This window comes from Oryzias latipes, chromosome 17 (assembly GCF_002234675.1).
Source record: "Oryzias latipes chromosome 17, ASM223467v1".
NCBI lineage: Eukaryota > Metazoa > Chordata > Actinopteri > Beloniformes > Adrianichthyidae > Oryzias > Oryzias latipes.
The window spans coordinates 6323971-6338581 of NC_019875.2; the positions used below are offsets into that span (position 1 = coordinate 6323971).

The window sequence follows — 14611 nt, forward strand, 5'->3', positions numbered from 1 at the left end:
GATTTTACAAACAAGAAAAAAAAACTAATTTCATAAGAAGTTGCAGCAGAAAAGTAAAAAAACATGAAACTTTACAAGTTAAGCTGCCTAGTTTTGACTGTTTGTGGATATGAAAAGCAAAATTAATTCATCAATTGACACAGGTCTGATATAAGATTCTGTCCAAAAATTAGAATTTCACGTGAAAAGATTTCACTTTATAATTCTATGACCAAATGACCTGTCCTAGAGTATAGCTGCAGGGCCCAGTGTTGAAATGATTTCAAGTATTTATTTTACATTCATGGTAAACGACATGTACTCCTACAGCGCTTCTCTACCTTCGTAACCCTTGTGCTATCCTAGGCACTTTACCATTGGGAGTTGGGTCATCTAGACCCACTAGACAGTGCTCTGAACCTTTTTTCTTCAATGATTTGTGATCTTCACTGGTGTCCATGGATTACATGAAATCTTTCCACTTTTATCCACCTTTGTCATGGTAGGGAGAACACGTCAATGTAAGGGTGGGGTCATCTAAGACAGCACAAGGGTTAAGAGACCCAAAGCGTCACAGTCCCATCAACACGTTCACACACTGATGGCGGCGCCGCTGGCGCCAACCTAGAACCGTCAGGACCAACGTGGGGTTCAGTGTCCTGCCCAAGGACACACAGGCAAGGCGGGAACCGAACCTGTAATCTTCTGATCTAATGTCAGCCGCTCTGCCTCTATACCACGGCCGCAGAGGTTCCAGTTCATAAAACCCGTGAAAACAGAATTTCAGATCATTATTTACTCCTCCGTGTTTGTAGAAGATAAAGGCAGAGATCCTGATCACTTTGAATCAATCACAATAAAGTCCAATCTAAAGGATTGGTCCATCTTCAACTCTTCTACTGGACAGAGTCCAGGGGCCTCATTTATAAAACTTTGCGTAGGATTTGCGTCAGAAGTGGCGTACGGATGAAACATAGGATGAGCGTACGCACATAAATATTCGGATTTATAAAACCGTGCGCACGCACATCCTACGCATCTTTCCCTTAATAAATCACAACCAATTCTAAATGCAGCGCAGCTTTTGCGGCTTCATGACACGCCCATAGTTCAATTCAATTCAATTCAATTCAATTTTATTTGTATAGCCCAAAATCACAACAACAGTCGTCTCGATGGGCTTCGAAGTGAAACATGAACTCAAAAGGATCATGAATACAAAGAGTGCAATAGTAAAATACTAAAATGAACTAACAAACTGACTAAGCTATACTGGCATCCCTGCCCTTAGACCCCCCTTCGCGGTAAGGAAAAACTCCCAAAAAACCTGATTCCGGAAAAACGAAGAAACCTCAGGGGTGCCCACATGAAGGAGGGATCCTCCCCCAGGACGGACAGGCGATTTACCAGAACTCAAAGAGAAGAATTTACTTATCTAAATCTACAACTACACATTTTAAGTCCAGCAGACGAGCTTCATCCAGCCGTGGTTGTGGGACAGTCAAAGGCGCGAGTCGAGCCGGAGACAGGAACCACAGCCAGGTGTAGGAGCAGGAGCAGAGATGAGGTACTCGGTCAGGTACAGAGCAGAGACGAGCCAGAGATGAGCCAGAGGCAGGATCCACAGCCAGGTGTAGGAGCGGGAGCAAAGGCGAGGTAAACGGTCAGGAACAGGAGCACGGATGAGCCAACTGGAGTCTGGAAGCACTCCCACTCCCCAGGAGGGGAGAGGGAAAGAGGGACAATACATGAATCGCACTGCACCAAACAGAGGCATGGAGAACTAAATGATAAATGATGATCAAGAATAGAGGAGAGGAAGGGTAGAAGTAGATGAGAAAAGAGGACAGAACCCCAGTGCACCATAGTTACCCCAGCTTCAACTTCTAGCAGCCTTTTAAAACAAATTGTTATTAAGTTAAATTTAAACAAATTAACATTAAGTTAAATAATCTCTGAATACTAACTAGTCTGACAATAAGCCTGTCCAAAGAGGAATGTTTTCAGTCTAACTTTGAATGTAGAAACTGAGTCTGCCTCTCTTACATGAGCTGGGAGTTTATTCCATAAGACAGGGGCTTGGTGGCTAAACGCTCTACCTCCAACCGTACTTTTACCAATTCTAGGAACCACAAGCAGTCCTGCATTTTGCGAACGAAGTGTTCATATTGGTTGGTAAGGGACTATGAGGTCCTTAATATAGGACGAGGCCATTCCATGTAAGGCCTTATAGGTTAACAGGAGGATCTTGAACTTGATTCTATGATCAACTGGGAGCCAATGGAGCGAAACTAACACAGGAGTGATGTGATCTCTTCTGCTAGTTCCAGCTAACAATCTAGCTGCTGCGTTCTGAACAAGCTGGAGACTTCTTTAAGGAACTCTTAGGACACGCTGCTAACAAGGAGTTACAGTAATCCAGCCCGACGTAACAAAGGCTTGGATGAGTTTTTCAGCATCACTCTTAGAAAGTATATTTCTGATCTTAGCAATATTCCGCAGGTGAAAAAAGGCAGTTCTACACGCCTGAGATATGTGAGCCTTAAATGATAAATCCTGGTCAAATAAAACCCCAAGGTTTCTAACTGTGGAATAAGGGGCTATGCTTATGCCATCCAGGGAGACTATCTGAGCCGACAGAGCATCTCTGCGGTTTTTAGGGCCAAGTATAATGACCTCAGTTTTTTCTGGGTTCAAGAGGAGGTAATTGATTGTCATCCAGTTAGTTGCCCATAAATAGTCTGTGAAACGCCCACAAATGAATATTCATTGATTGCGAAACCATGGCACACACCAAGAGGAAATCAAAAAAACGTAACTGCACTCAATGTGGAGTTGAAGTTATCGTTGGCGAGGTGGAAAAGAGGAGAAAAGTGTTGTTTGGAGGGCACAGTGTGGGCATTACTAATGCCAAAAAGGCACGTGAGTGGCAAACGGTGGCAGACGCCGTAAATGCTGTAGCCTCACAACCTCGGACCGTGGCCGAAATAAAAAAAGAAATGGTCGGACATCAAAGTCGAGACAAAAAAACGTCTGGCGCTGCATCGCCAGAGTGTGTCTGCCACGGGTGGGGGGTGGGGGGAGACTGGCGGCAATAATCGGGGAATCCCTTTTAAGTGGAGTGGTGACTGGCAAGGGGAGGGGGACACGACGCGCAAGATGCACCGGGTGACACCCCCCCAAAAGCCCGCAGAGGTCCAACAGGACGGCTCGAGGAAGTCGGAACCGGCTCATAAGCCAGTCGTCCTCGTTTGCCAGCAAGTCTTCTTGCTGTCTGAAGATGCGTTCACTCCGAATTCTTCCATTTGCCACATCTTCTAAGAGCGCAAGATCAGCCATTGTGCGTCATTACGCATTGTGATGGGGCATTTTATTTCCATCCATTTAATTACATCTGACAAGCTACAGATGTCGGTAATAATCGACGTGGAGATGGTAAATTGATCAGCGCAAATGTAATTTCTTGTTGCTTTCTGAATGGTTGAGACATACGCCATACATTGTTTAATTAAAAATAAAACAAACTAAAGGCATATGCATAAATACCATAATGCCGTAGCTTATGAAGAAATGTTTTACTATGAAAACAACTTTCCCCAGTGGACAATTAATGCATCTCTCTCCATCTATCCGTCTGTCTGTCTGTCTGCACCTATATCTATGAGGTGCCGTGTAGGACATTATTCAGAATTAGCATTCATAAACACATGTGAAATCTCTCACACACACTAGTGAAATGCTTGTATACATACAACTGAAAATGTATTCATTCACATACACATGTGAAATCTCTCACATACACATGTGAAATGCTCTCACACACACTACTGAAAATGCTCTCACACACACTATCCAAAATCCTCTCACATACACATGTGAAAATTTCAATAGAAACGGAAGGCATTTCAGTAGAAACAACGTTTTTTTTTTTACTTTATTGTTAGAAACGAAGTTGGTCGACTGAAGGCATTTCAGTGGAAACGAACCTGTGTCCGAATTCCTGCCCTGATCCCTAACTACTAAAACCCTATATAGTGCAGAACTATATATAGTTCTCTGAATTTAAAAGCAATTCAGACACCCGTGCTCAGTACTTTTTTCTTTTGGGTGTTGTTCATAACGCGCTTGACACGGAAACAAAGTGGCGCATTACCGCCACCACCTGGTCTGGAGGCGAACTACTCCTATTTAACGCGGAGAATGACACTTATTTGTCAGAGTAAAAACATAATAAATATGAACATTTTACAAAGACTATTTATGAATCTGCTGTGTTCTGATCATGGAAAACGTGACTGATTTATAAATAATTAAATTACAAACACTTTGGTGTTGATTTAATGTATTTGTTCATAAATAAACCCCCAAGTTATTTTTTCATGCCAATATTTATTTTGTTTTTGTGCCGCTGAACGATTAACGGGCTCTTGCAAGGAGGCATTTTTTTCTGTAGTTTTCTTACACCTTACTGAAAATGGCTTTGAAAATGAATCTGTCCGTGTTCCTGGCAATAATTCAACCGTTTTTCGTGAGATCAAACTGAAAACGAGCAGATATGCAGCATCACAGGACGGCAAGGAGAAGCAGACATCTCAGAAGATTTCCTCTGGATGCCCTGACCAGACAGAATAACTTGTGAGTTAAACTTAAAGCTTTTTTTTTAGTTAAACTTAAACTTTAACTTAAACTTTGTTACTAATCATGCTCAAGGTTACACAGTCTGCTGGGTAAGAGTTTAACATTCTTTTTCAAGTGAGTTGTGTAGTCCAATTACATGAAACACTTGTGAGTTCAAAGTTTAGAATTTTTTATTCAGAGTCAAACCATATCACTTGTTTTAAACAAAACAAAAACTTTCATTTTTAAAAGTTTAAATGAAAATCCAAAAACCCAGCCAAATAAAAACCACGAGATTTTCCAGAATTAATAAATACTTCATAATCTAAAATGTAAGACATCAAAATAAATAGAAACATTAAAAAAATGTGATTTAATTTCCTCAATGAAATAATTAATGTTGCATTTTCCAGGGTCTTCCACGTCTCTACTGCTTTACCAACACAAAGGTGTCTGTCCTGGCCCTTTACGCTGACGGTCAGTCCGACACAAGACTAGATTTTCGGTTGACCCGCAGGACCATCGAGCATCTGGGTCGATGGTCCTGAAGCATCAGCTTCGGGTTCCTCACACTCTGGGGGGTCACAGGAGACTGACGTCCTGGTGTTTCTTTTCTGGCTGGCGTGTGGCACATCTTACAGTGTGGTAGCCAGAGTCTTTGACATGACACGGTCCACCGTGAGCGATGTTGTCCACAGGACGGCAGACCGCATCCTCCAGCTGATGAGCAGGGTCACCCAGCTTCCCAGTGGGAATGAACTACCATAAGTCGCCTCTGGATTTTAGCAGCTCGCTTGGTCTTTCTCCTTCCAAAGGGTCACAAGGAGCATTGATGGCTGCCACATAAGAATAAAGGCCCTAAAAGAAAATGCAGCTTGTTATTTTAACAGGAAGCTTTTTTATTCCATTAAAATGCATGCTGTATGTGACTCTAATGCCAAATTTATAGATATTTTTGTTGGGAATCCAGGATCAATCCATGATTCACGGGTTCTACGTAAAAGCCCAATTTATGTAAATCAAACAAACCCACCTGAAGGATCCTTTTGGGTGATGGTGGGTATCCCTGCATTGCACATCCCATCATGCTGCTGACACCCTACAGGGAACCCATGAGGAATGCCATTGAGGCAGTTACAACCAGAACCACTCCAGAACACGCTCTGTTGTGAAGAGAGCATTTGGCATGATAAAGATGAGGAGGAGAGCAATATTTCTGGGGGCACTGGAAGTAAAACCAAGCTTTGCAATGAAAATCATTGCCTGCAGTTCAATTCTGCACATTCTGTGCATCAGCAAAGGCGACTGCTTAGCCACAGATGTTGAGCCACAGCAGGACAACACCAGGAACATGCAGGACGAGCAAAGTCACGTCTGTCTGCAAGGACAAATCTTTGCTTTCCTTTCAGCTCCAACTGTGACACACATGACTCTAGAAGACCAGGATTATTGTTAACATGTATAAAAATAAATATTAACATATAAAACGAAATTCTAAATATGTACATCTGATATTTATATGAAAATCCTTTTAAGATTGTTAAAAATAGCTCAGATTTAAATAATACATGTAAATTATTCATTTTTGTTCATACATTTATTAAACAAATTGGAAAAACCTGCTGCCATTTTCGAATGATTCAGACGAATGATTATCTCGCGATAATCAGCCAACTTCCGTTTCTACTGAAATGCCTTCCGTTTCTGTCGAAAATTTCAGTAGTGTATGTGAGAGCATTTTCAGTAGTGTGTGTGAGAGGATTTTCAGTAGTGTATGTGAGAGGATTTTCACATGTGTATGTGAGAGGATTTTCACATGTGTATGTGAGAGGATTTTCACATGTGTATGTGAGAGGATTTTCACATGTGTATGTGAGAGGATTTTCACATGTGTATGTGAGAGGATTTTCACATGTGTATGTGAGAGGATTTTCACATGTGTATGTGAGAGGATTTTCACATGTGTATGTGAGAGGATTTTCACATGTGTATGTGAGAGGATTTTCACATGTGTATGTGAGAGGATTTTCACATGTGTATGTGAGAGGATTTTCACATGTGTATGTGAGAGGATTTTCACATGTGTATGTGAGAGGATTTTCACATGTGTATGTGAGAGGATTTTCACATGTGTATGTGAGAGGATTTTCACATGTGTATGTGAGAGGATTTTCAGTAGTGTGTGTGAGAGCATTTTCACATGTGTATGTGAGAGGATTTTCACATGTGTATGTGAGAGGATTTTCACATGTGTATGTGAGAGCATTTTCAGTAGTGTATGTGAGAGGATTTTCACATGTGTATGTGAGAGGATTTTCACATGTGTATGTGAGAGGATTTTCACATGTGTATGTGAGAGCATTTTCAGTAGTGTGTGTGAGAGCATTTTCACATGTGTATGTGAGAGGATTTTCACATGTGTATGTGAGAGGATTTTCACATGTGTATGTGAGAGGATTTTCACATGTGTATGTGAGAGGATTTTCACATGTTTATGTGAGAGGATTTTCACATGTGTATGTGAGAGGATTTTCACATGTTTATGTGAGAGGATTTTCACATGTGTATGTGAGAGCATTTTCACATGTGTATGTGAGAGGATTTTCACATGTGTATGTGAGAGCATTTTCAGTAGTGTGTGTGAGAGCATTTTCACATGTGTATGTGAGAGCATTTTCAGTAGTGTGTGTGAGAGCATTTTCACATGTTTATGTGAGAGGATTTTCACATGTGTATGTGAGAGGATTTTCACATGTGTATGTGAGAGGATTTTCACATGTGTATGTGAGAGGATTTTCACATGTGTATGTGAGAGGATTTTCAGTAGTGTATGTGAGAGGATTTTCACATGTGTATGTGAGAGGATTTTCACATGTGTATGTGAGAGGATTTTCACATGTGTATGTGAGAGCATTTCACATGTGTATGTGAGAGATTTCACATGTGTATGTGAATGAATACATTTTCAGTTGTATGTATACAAGCATTTCACTAGTGTATGTGAGAGGATTTTCACATGTGTATGTGAGAGCATTTTCAGTAGTGTGTGTGAGAGCATTTTCACATGTGTATGTGAGAGGATTTTCACATGTGTATGTGAGAGGATTTTCACATGTGTATGTGAGAGGATTTTCACATGTTTATGTGAGAGGATTTTCACATGTGTATGTGAGAGGATTTTCACATGTTTATGTGAGAGGATTTTCACATGTGTATGTGAGAGGATTTTCACATGTGTATGTGAGAGGATTTTCACATGTGTATGTGAGAGCATTTTCAGTAGTGTGTGTGAGAGCATTTTCACATGTGTATGTGAGAGCATTTTCAGTAGTGTGTGTGAGAGCATTTTCACATGTTTATGTGAGAGGGTTTTCACATGTGTATGTGAGAGGATTTTCACATGTGTATGTGAGAGGATTTTCACATGTGTATGTGAGAGGATTTTCACATGTGTATGTGAGAGGATTTTCACGTGTATGTGAGAGGATTTTCACATGTGTATGTGAGAGCATTTCACATGTGTATGTGAGAGATTTCACATGTGTATGTGAATGAATACATTTTCAGTTGTATGTATACAAGCATTTCACTAGTGTGTGTGAGAGATTTCATATGTGTTTGTGAATGCTAATTCTGAATTATGTCCTACACGGCACCTCATATATATCTGCTCCGCCAGACGGACACACTGAAGAGAATATCAGTTTTGTACATTATTTCGTTCTGTTAACTATATTATTTATGAGGATGAATTGCACAACATGCCAATATTGCAGAACATATTTCACTTTTCTTTCTGCATATATGTGTTCATTTGAATTTCTGTTGTAATTTTCGTTTGATTTTTTTGTTTGTTTCACTGCTGATCGATCAAACGGGTGTTCGTGTAGCTGTTAATTGTAAGACTTGCTTTGTGAAGTCTTCATGTTATTTCTGAGAGGCAGTATTGTCATTTTCACTTTCACGTGTTTCTTCCATCTGCCGACGGTGTCGCCGTTTCTCATTTCATCCGTTTTTGTGCGTACGCCTGGGTCAGAGCTTGCGTGAAGGACCGCACATTTTCCCGTCAAGTTTGCTTTTTATAAATCTCAATTATTGCGTAGAGAGTGGCGTACGCCTTCTTTTGTGCGTACGCAACGTTTATAAATGAGGCCCCAGATCCTGCTGGAAGATGAAGTCTGCATCCCCATCCAGACCCTCATCAGAGGAATCCTGAAGTCCTTCAGAACATTCTGCTGGGCCGCTGCAGTGGTTCTGGACTGAAGAAGAAGCAGACTTTACAGACTCCAGCTGGACATTGCAGTCCAGATCCTGACTGACTGGGGAGGTTTCACTCTGGACCTGCTCTGAGAACAGCCAGCCTCCTGAGCGAGGACCTTCAGCGGTTTAGCCAGACTATGGAGGGTGTCAGTGATGGAAGTCTGAAGTCTTCCTCAAACTGAACCTATTTAATGACACGTGGGAAACCTGGGCCGGTTCGTTGAGTTTAGAAGATGAATATTGCGCAGTCTTGGAATGAACTCCAAAAAGAGTTTAGATTGAAAGAATCGGTCTCTCTGGACTCTTTCAATCACTTTTTCACGAACATGAGACAAAGTTAACAAACTGTAAATGCTTTATTTAAGACTGTCTGACGGGGGTGTGAGTGAGTGTGAGTGTAATTGAGAAATGTGTCTTATTGTTGTGCTGCTGCCTCTTGGCCAGGACGCTTTAAAAAGAGATGTTTAACCTCAATTAGTTTTTTATCCTGGTTAAATAAAGGTGTGATAATAATAATAAAAATAGATGATATTGGAGAAACGTTGTTTCGAATGTTCATCCAAAGTTTGGGCAGACTTCTCCACAAATGTTTAATTATCTGAAATGCTGTTTTTGTGGGTTTATGAGCTGGAACCCCAGTTTATGTAAAAATAGATAAAGGAATACTTGACATGAAGTAAACATCAGGCCCTGAATCTATATTCTACGAGCGTTTATTTTCTTCAGTGGAGGTTTGGAAATGAAAACAGCTTTCCATGATATTCTAACCTTTTAGAAAGGGTTTGTATTCCGTGACATTTCTCTGATTCAAACATTTTGTTGTTCATCCTCTAACTCTAGTCTACCAATGTCAGAAAAGAACTTTGGATGTGCTCAGAATTATGAACCATGTCAGAAATGTTCAGAATTCTGAGCACATCCACCTGCTGCTGGAGGTAATGGAACAGAAACTGAAGGGGGTAAAGATGACTGCTTCCTCTCTGTGCTTAGACCTTCTACCCTGCAGACTGGACGATCTCCTCCTCGACCTCCAGCCTGCCGCACCCCCACTCTGTCCATCTCGCCGACCCCCCCCTGCTCCTCCTCCCTACCACGCTCCGCGTACCACGAATTGACAGCCAACAACGTCATCATTCTGGAGCCCGATTCCTCTAGTCAGGCTTCCAGGAACCGCCTCATCTGTGATTGGCCGGCCAGCCTCGATGTGGGTCCGTCTGCCAATGTCATCGTGGTGGAAACCTCCAACCTGATCATCCGAAGTGCTTCCGAGTTCAGCCTCAGCACGGCACCAACGTCCACGGAGACACAACAGAGCACTTTTACATCCAACCCCTTCTTCAAGCTGCGCTCCATCAGCAGTCAGTCGCTTGTGGAGCAGGAGATTAAAATGGTGAGGCAGAGGGAGGAAGAGTGGAGGAGGCAGAGAGAGGAGACGTGGCGAAGGAAACGGGAGGAGGAGTGGAGGAGAGGAAGAGAGAGGTATGACACGGTGCTGGTGTCCCCAAGCCTGAATGACAGCAGCATCAGCATCAGCGGTACGTACGGCCTCAGATAAGCTGTAGTGAATTCTGACAGAACACCATCAGAACTCCTAAGTTCCTCCGTCTTAACAGAAGTCTCATTGTTGCTGCTCTGAATGCTGTCAGCTGAACTCCAACTTGCATCAGTTTGTCTTATTCAAAATGAGATTGTCTTTCAGAAAATGAAAATTTAAAATGACATCCCAGTATGTTGTGTTTTGTCAATGTAACTGCAAGCAAAGCAGCTATTTTTAAGGAATCTGTTTTGTCATCTTCCTTTTAGTTCCAGATGTTGCAGATCGATCCGTCTCCTCCCCTTCATCCCCCTGCAGGACTCGCAAAATGGAGAGGTCTAGTCTGTCATGTGACCACAAGGTTGGCTGGCACACGTCTACACGAATACACCGTTTATTTTTAACATGTAACGATAAATCCATGAACCGATTTATCCACCCAGATCGATCTTTCTGAGGGAAGTAATTCATCGAATCAACCTAAACAAAAAAAAAAGTCATTTCAAAATGAAAAAAATGGATTTTATCGATATTGGAAGATACCATTTGGATTGAGGAGGGGTAGGTTTATTTTACTGTGAGGTAAAAACAACCAATCACAGCAGACAGCACACGTGTGATGTCATTAAACGGATAAAGCCAATAATTCCAGTCCAATGTGTGGAAAGACTTTGAATAAAGTCTTGTGACCATCCAGTGTCTAGAATGTTCTAAGAATGTTCCCTTTGGATTCTTTGGATGTGGAAAAACAACAGTGGGCTGTCAGCAGTCAGAACCAGTGTAGATCCGGGGTAAACGCATTGAGCTGCTGCCATGTGATTGGCTGATTAGACATTTGGCTGTTGGACAGGTGTGAATTCATCTCACACAAACACACAATGCTCTGTAGCTTTGGATTTGAACCCCTAACCCATCAACTGGCAGACACAATCAGCTCCCCTCAGTGAACCCCCAGTCGTACAGCCTTTTTTACCATTTCAGGTCCTCATCCTGCTTTGCTTTAAGCAGACAGTTTCCATGGAGTTTTAATACCTGAAAACTTAATTTTTAAGAATTTTGGAGAGAAGGGTCAAAAACTTGTACTGTATAATTTCTTTTGCAGTCTTAATGTTACTTATCTTTTTTTGTTATTTAGCGATGGTCATTCTTTGTATTTCATAAAAATGGTACTTTTTAACCCTTGTGCTATCCTAGGCACTTTAACATTGGGAGTTGGGTCATCTAGACCCACTAGACAGTGCACTGAACCTTTTTTCTTCAATGATTTGTGATCTTCACTGGTGTCCATGGATTACATGAACTCCTCTCCACCTTTGTCATGGTAGGGAGAACACGTCAATGGTCATCTTGACCCCATAGGATAGCACAAGAGTTAAATGCCTTAGTTGACAGGTTATCAAATTAACTTATGTACATACTTATCCACATAAATGTGCCCCTCTTTCCTGCACCTGTTGGTCCAATATCACCTCCAAATCTTCCGTCTGCTGTTCATGTTGCTCTGTCTCATCCTCCCTTTGTGCATGAAACTCCTCTTCTGTCTGTGGATGGACTCTGCTGTAGTGGCTGAGCTGATTCTCCCATTCCCTCCAGTTTCCTCCGTCTTTTACTTCAGTCAATCAGCGGCAGAACTCTATGGCGCAGAGATGGGAAGCTTCGCTTTTGGCCAAACAGAAGAAGAAGTAAGCAAGGACTGCAGTCGATTCTCTCCGTTGGAACGGGCTGAGATGAAAGCTGATGTCACTTCCTGTTCATCTATCCTTCAGCCGGTTTAGATTTGTGCTTAGGCCTACATGAGAGTTAATGTGGGGTTTGTGGTACTTTTCTGTGTAAAAGTCCGTTTTTTTCGGTTCGGTTGGTCTCTCGGTCTCAGATGTAGACGTCCATATGAACTCTGTAAATGCTGTAGCAACATTTTAACTTATCTGTGTGACAGTTGTTTCTTTTTTCCAGTTTATTTGTTAGTACTTATGAGCAGCAGCATTGCTTTAAATAGTTATTGATCATTATTTGATTATTAGTCGTGACAATCAATCCTTTTTTCAACATTTCTTGGCTAATCACAGTTTATTTATTATGTTGATTTGTCAGTTAGAGCCTTTTAGAGGCCAAGGCTTTGAAAGGCAGCAGGTTTTTGTCTTCTTTCCTTTTCAGCTACAGTTTGATTTTGAAGGAAATCAAGCCAGACTTTCCAAATCTCGGCCTCCGCAAGAGCTGGACTGGTCCGTACTGATTGGTACTTTGACTTGGCGCTTCAACAGTTTACGTTTGGACCACAGTTTGTGTTTGTGAGCACCGTTTTGATGCAAACCTGATTATTACAGATGGTGGTAGAGTTCTGTTTAAAGTAGCTGCAGCAGCCAAAGAGAGGGAGACAGAAGCAGATGTTTAAAAATGGTATTATATAAATGATACATGGAAAGCTTTTACTGCAACTGTGGCTGGTTTGCTCAAAGTAGACCAACAACAGTTTCTGAATCGTGCTGCTTTATTTCTAAAAGGTCAGAGGAGCTGCAGATTCCATAAAGAGCAGAACCATGAGAGCTGCAGCTTTGACTTCTGAGTGTTTCCTCTTCTATGCTCAGTAATGATCCTGCAAAGGATGCACCTGTGTCAGAATCCACATTTGAGCAGAAAATTTAATGAAAATTGCTTATTTATCTCTCCTTTTTATTCTTAAAAATACATTTATTTTGTTGTCTATTTTAATAACCTATTTATAAATCAGCAATGTTTAAAAACGTTTCAAGACTTTATTGCAATACCAGGAAAATGTGAATTCTAGTATTTTTTATTGATGGTTCTACATTCTTTTGTGTATAAATGTTCAATAGTCCATCTTCCAACTATAGGAGACTAAAATAAATGGGAAAAAAAATACATTTATCTATTTATGTGTGTGTGTTACAAAAATTATAAATGTGAAAACAATCAAGTCTTCAATCCAAGAAAGTTTTAGTCTGAATCCAGAAAATATGATGGCGTGGAAAGCAACCACTGCATATTTGCACCTGTCAAAGACTTTTTCAGATGGACTCCAACACGGCGTATGGTATTTTCACAGCACTGCTGCACAATGTGACAAATAGATGCATTATATTGGTCATGCTGAACTGTACCGTTTCTGCGGACCTTTAATACAACATCTTACCAAAAAGGTGATTGTTTTCCTAATCTGCCTTTAAGGTATCCCAACATTCCAACCAAGTTCCAGTTCAGCAACACTATATTCTAGGAACAGGTTGTACTCTCCATATGTTGTATCATAATGGAATCATTCTATTCCCAATTCTAGTCTAATATAAACTGGAAACATTTTAGCCTTGCTTCCACTGAGCGGTATGGTACAGTCTGGTCTGGTCAGGTTTAGAAGGGTCCATACAATTCAGGTGAGTAGAGAGTTGGACCGTCACGGCGCATACGTGGTGAAGCTAACAACAACAATGGTCATCCAGCAGCTTATTTTCAGCTCGTATCTACAGAGCATTTCATGTTGTTTGAGAGAAGATTGCAGGTAGCGATGAGGAAAACAGACGCTTTCTTGGAGCTTTCTTTGTCTGAATGACCTTCAGCCAATCAACGGGTTTCAACAGTAGCTCCGCCCTAACCGGTCTGTTCCATTTTCCTATTGATCTACGACCAGGGGGGTCTCAAAAATCGTATGGTTCGGTCCAGGTAATTGGGTCTATTTTTTAACGGAAACGCTCAAAATACCAGACTGGACCGGACCGGACTGTTCAGTGGAAACCAGGCTTTAGTTTTCCTTCTCCTTAATCATTAAAATCTCACAAAAGACCTACAGTTGTGGAAAGTGAAGTTCGGATAAGAAACTTTGAAATATTTTAACGGACAAAGCCTGTGTCGGTAGAGACTGAAGGACTCATGTACATGTCTTCACTCATGACGGATCTGTAGCTCATGGTTGTCTACAGATCCACAGAGCCAGAGTTCAAGGGAAAAGCAGATCAGGGATAAAGTTGCTCATGTACAGCTGTACACTTATGTTACTGCTGTCTGACTATTCCTCTTCTTACCATTGCGGGACTTATTACCGATCTCAGTCCTTTATTATTCATTTGACCTTTTTAGATAAAGCTACGGTCAGGTATGCCTGTTTCAGTAACTTTTCCTGAATTTTGTTTGCTTTGAACTTTAACTTTTGTTGCCAAAATGAAGCGTCTGATGGTGGCAAGTTTAATAAAGAATCTTACTCCTGTGACA

General features: G+C 41.3%; 1 protein-coding gene across 5 annotated transcripts in view; it reads left to right on the forward strand.

Moving 5' to 3' along the window:
• LOC105356117 (neurofilament heavy polypeptide) overlaps positions 1 to 14611 on the forward strand; it is a 29102-nt gene extending 14491 nt beyond the window's left edge. For 4 of the 5 annotated variants that reach the window (XM_023964819.1, XM_023964821.1, XM_023964817.1 and 1 more), the window contains 3 exons: positions 9847 to 10391; positions 10660 to 10751; positions 11984 to 14611. In XM_023964819.1, the coding sequence (XP_023820587.1) occupies positions 9847 to 10391; positions 10660 to 10751; positions 11984 to 12076 (730 nt within the window). In that variant the 3' untranslated portion in view covers positions 12077 to 14611. Of the gene's footprint in view, positions 1 to 9846; positions 10392 to 10659; positions 10752 to 11953 lie in introns of all 5 variants that reach the window. The other variant, XM_023964818.1, reaches the window with a different exon arrangement.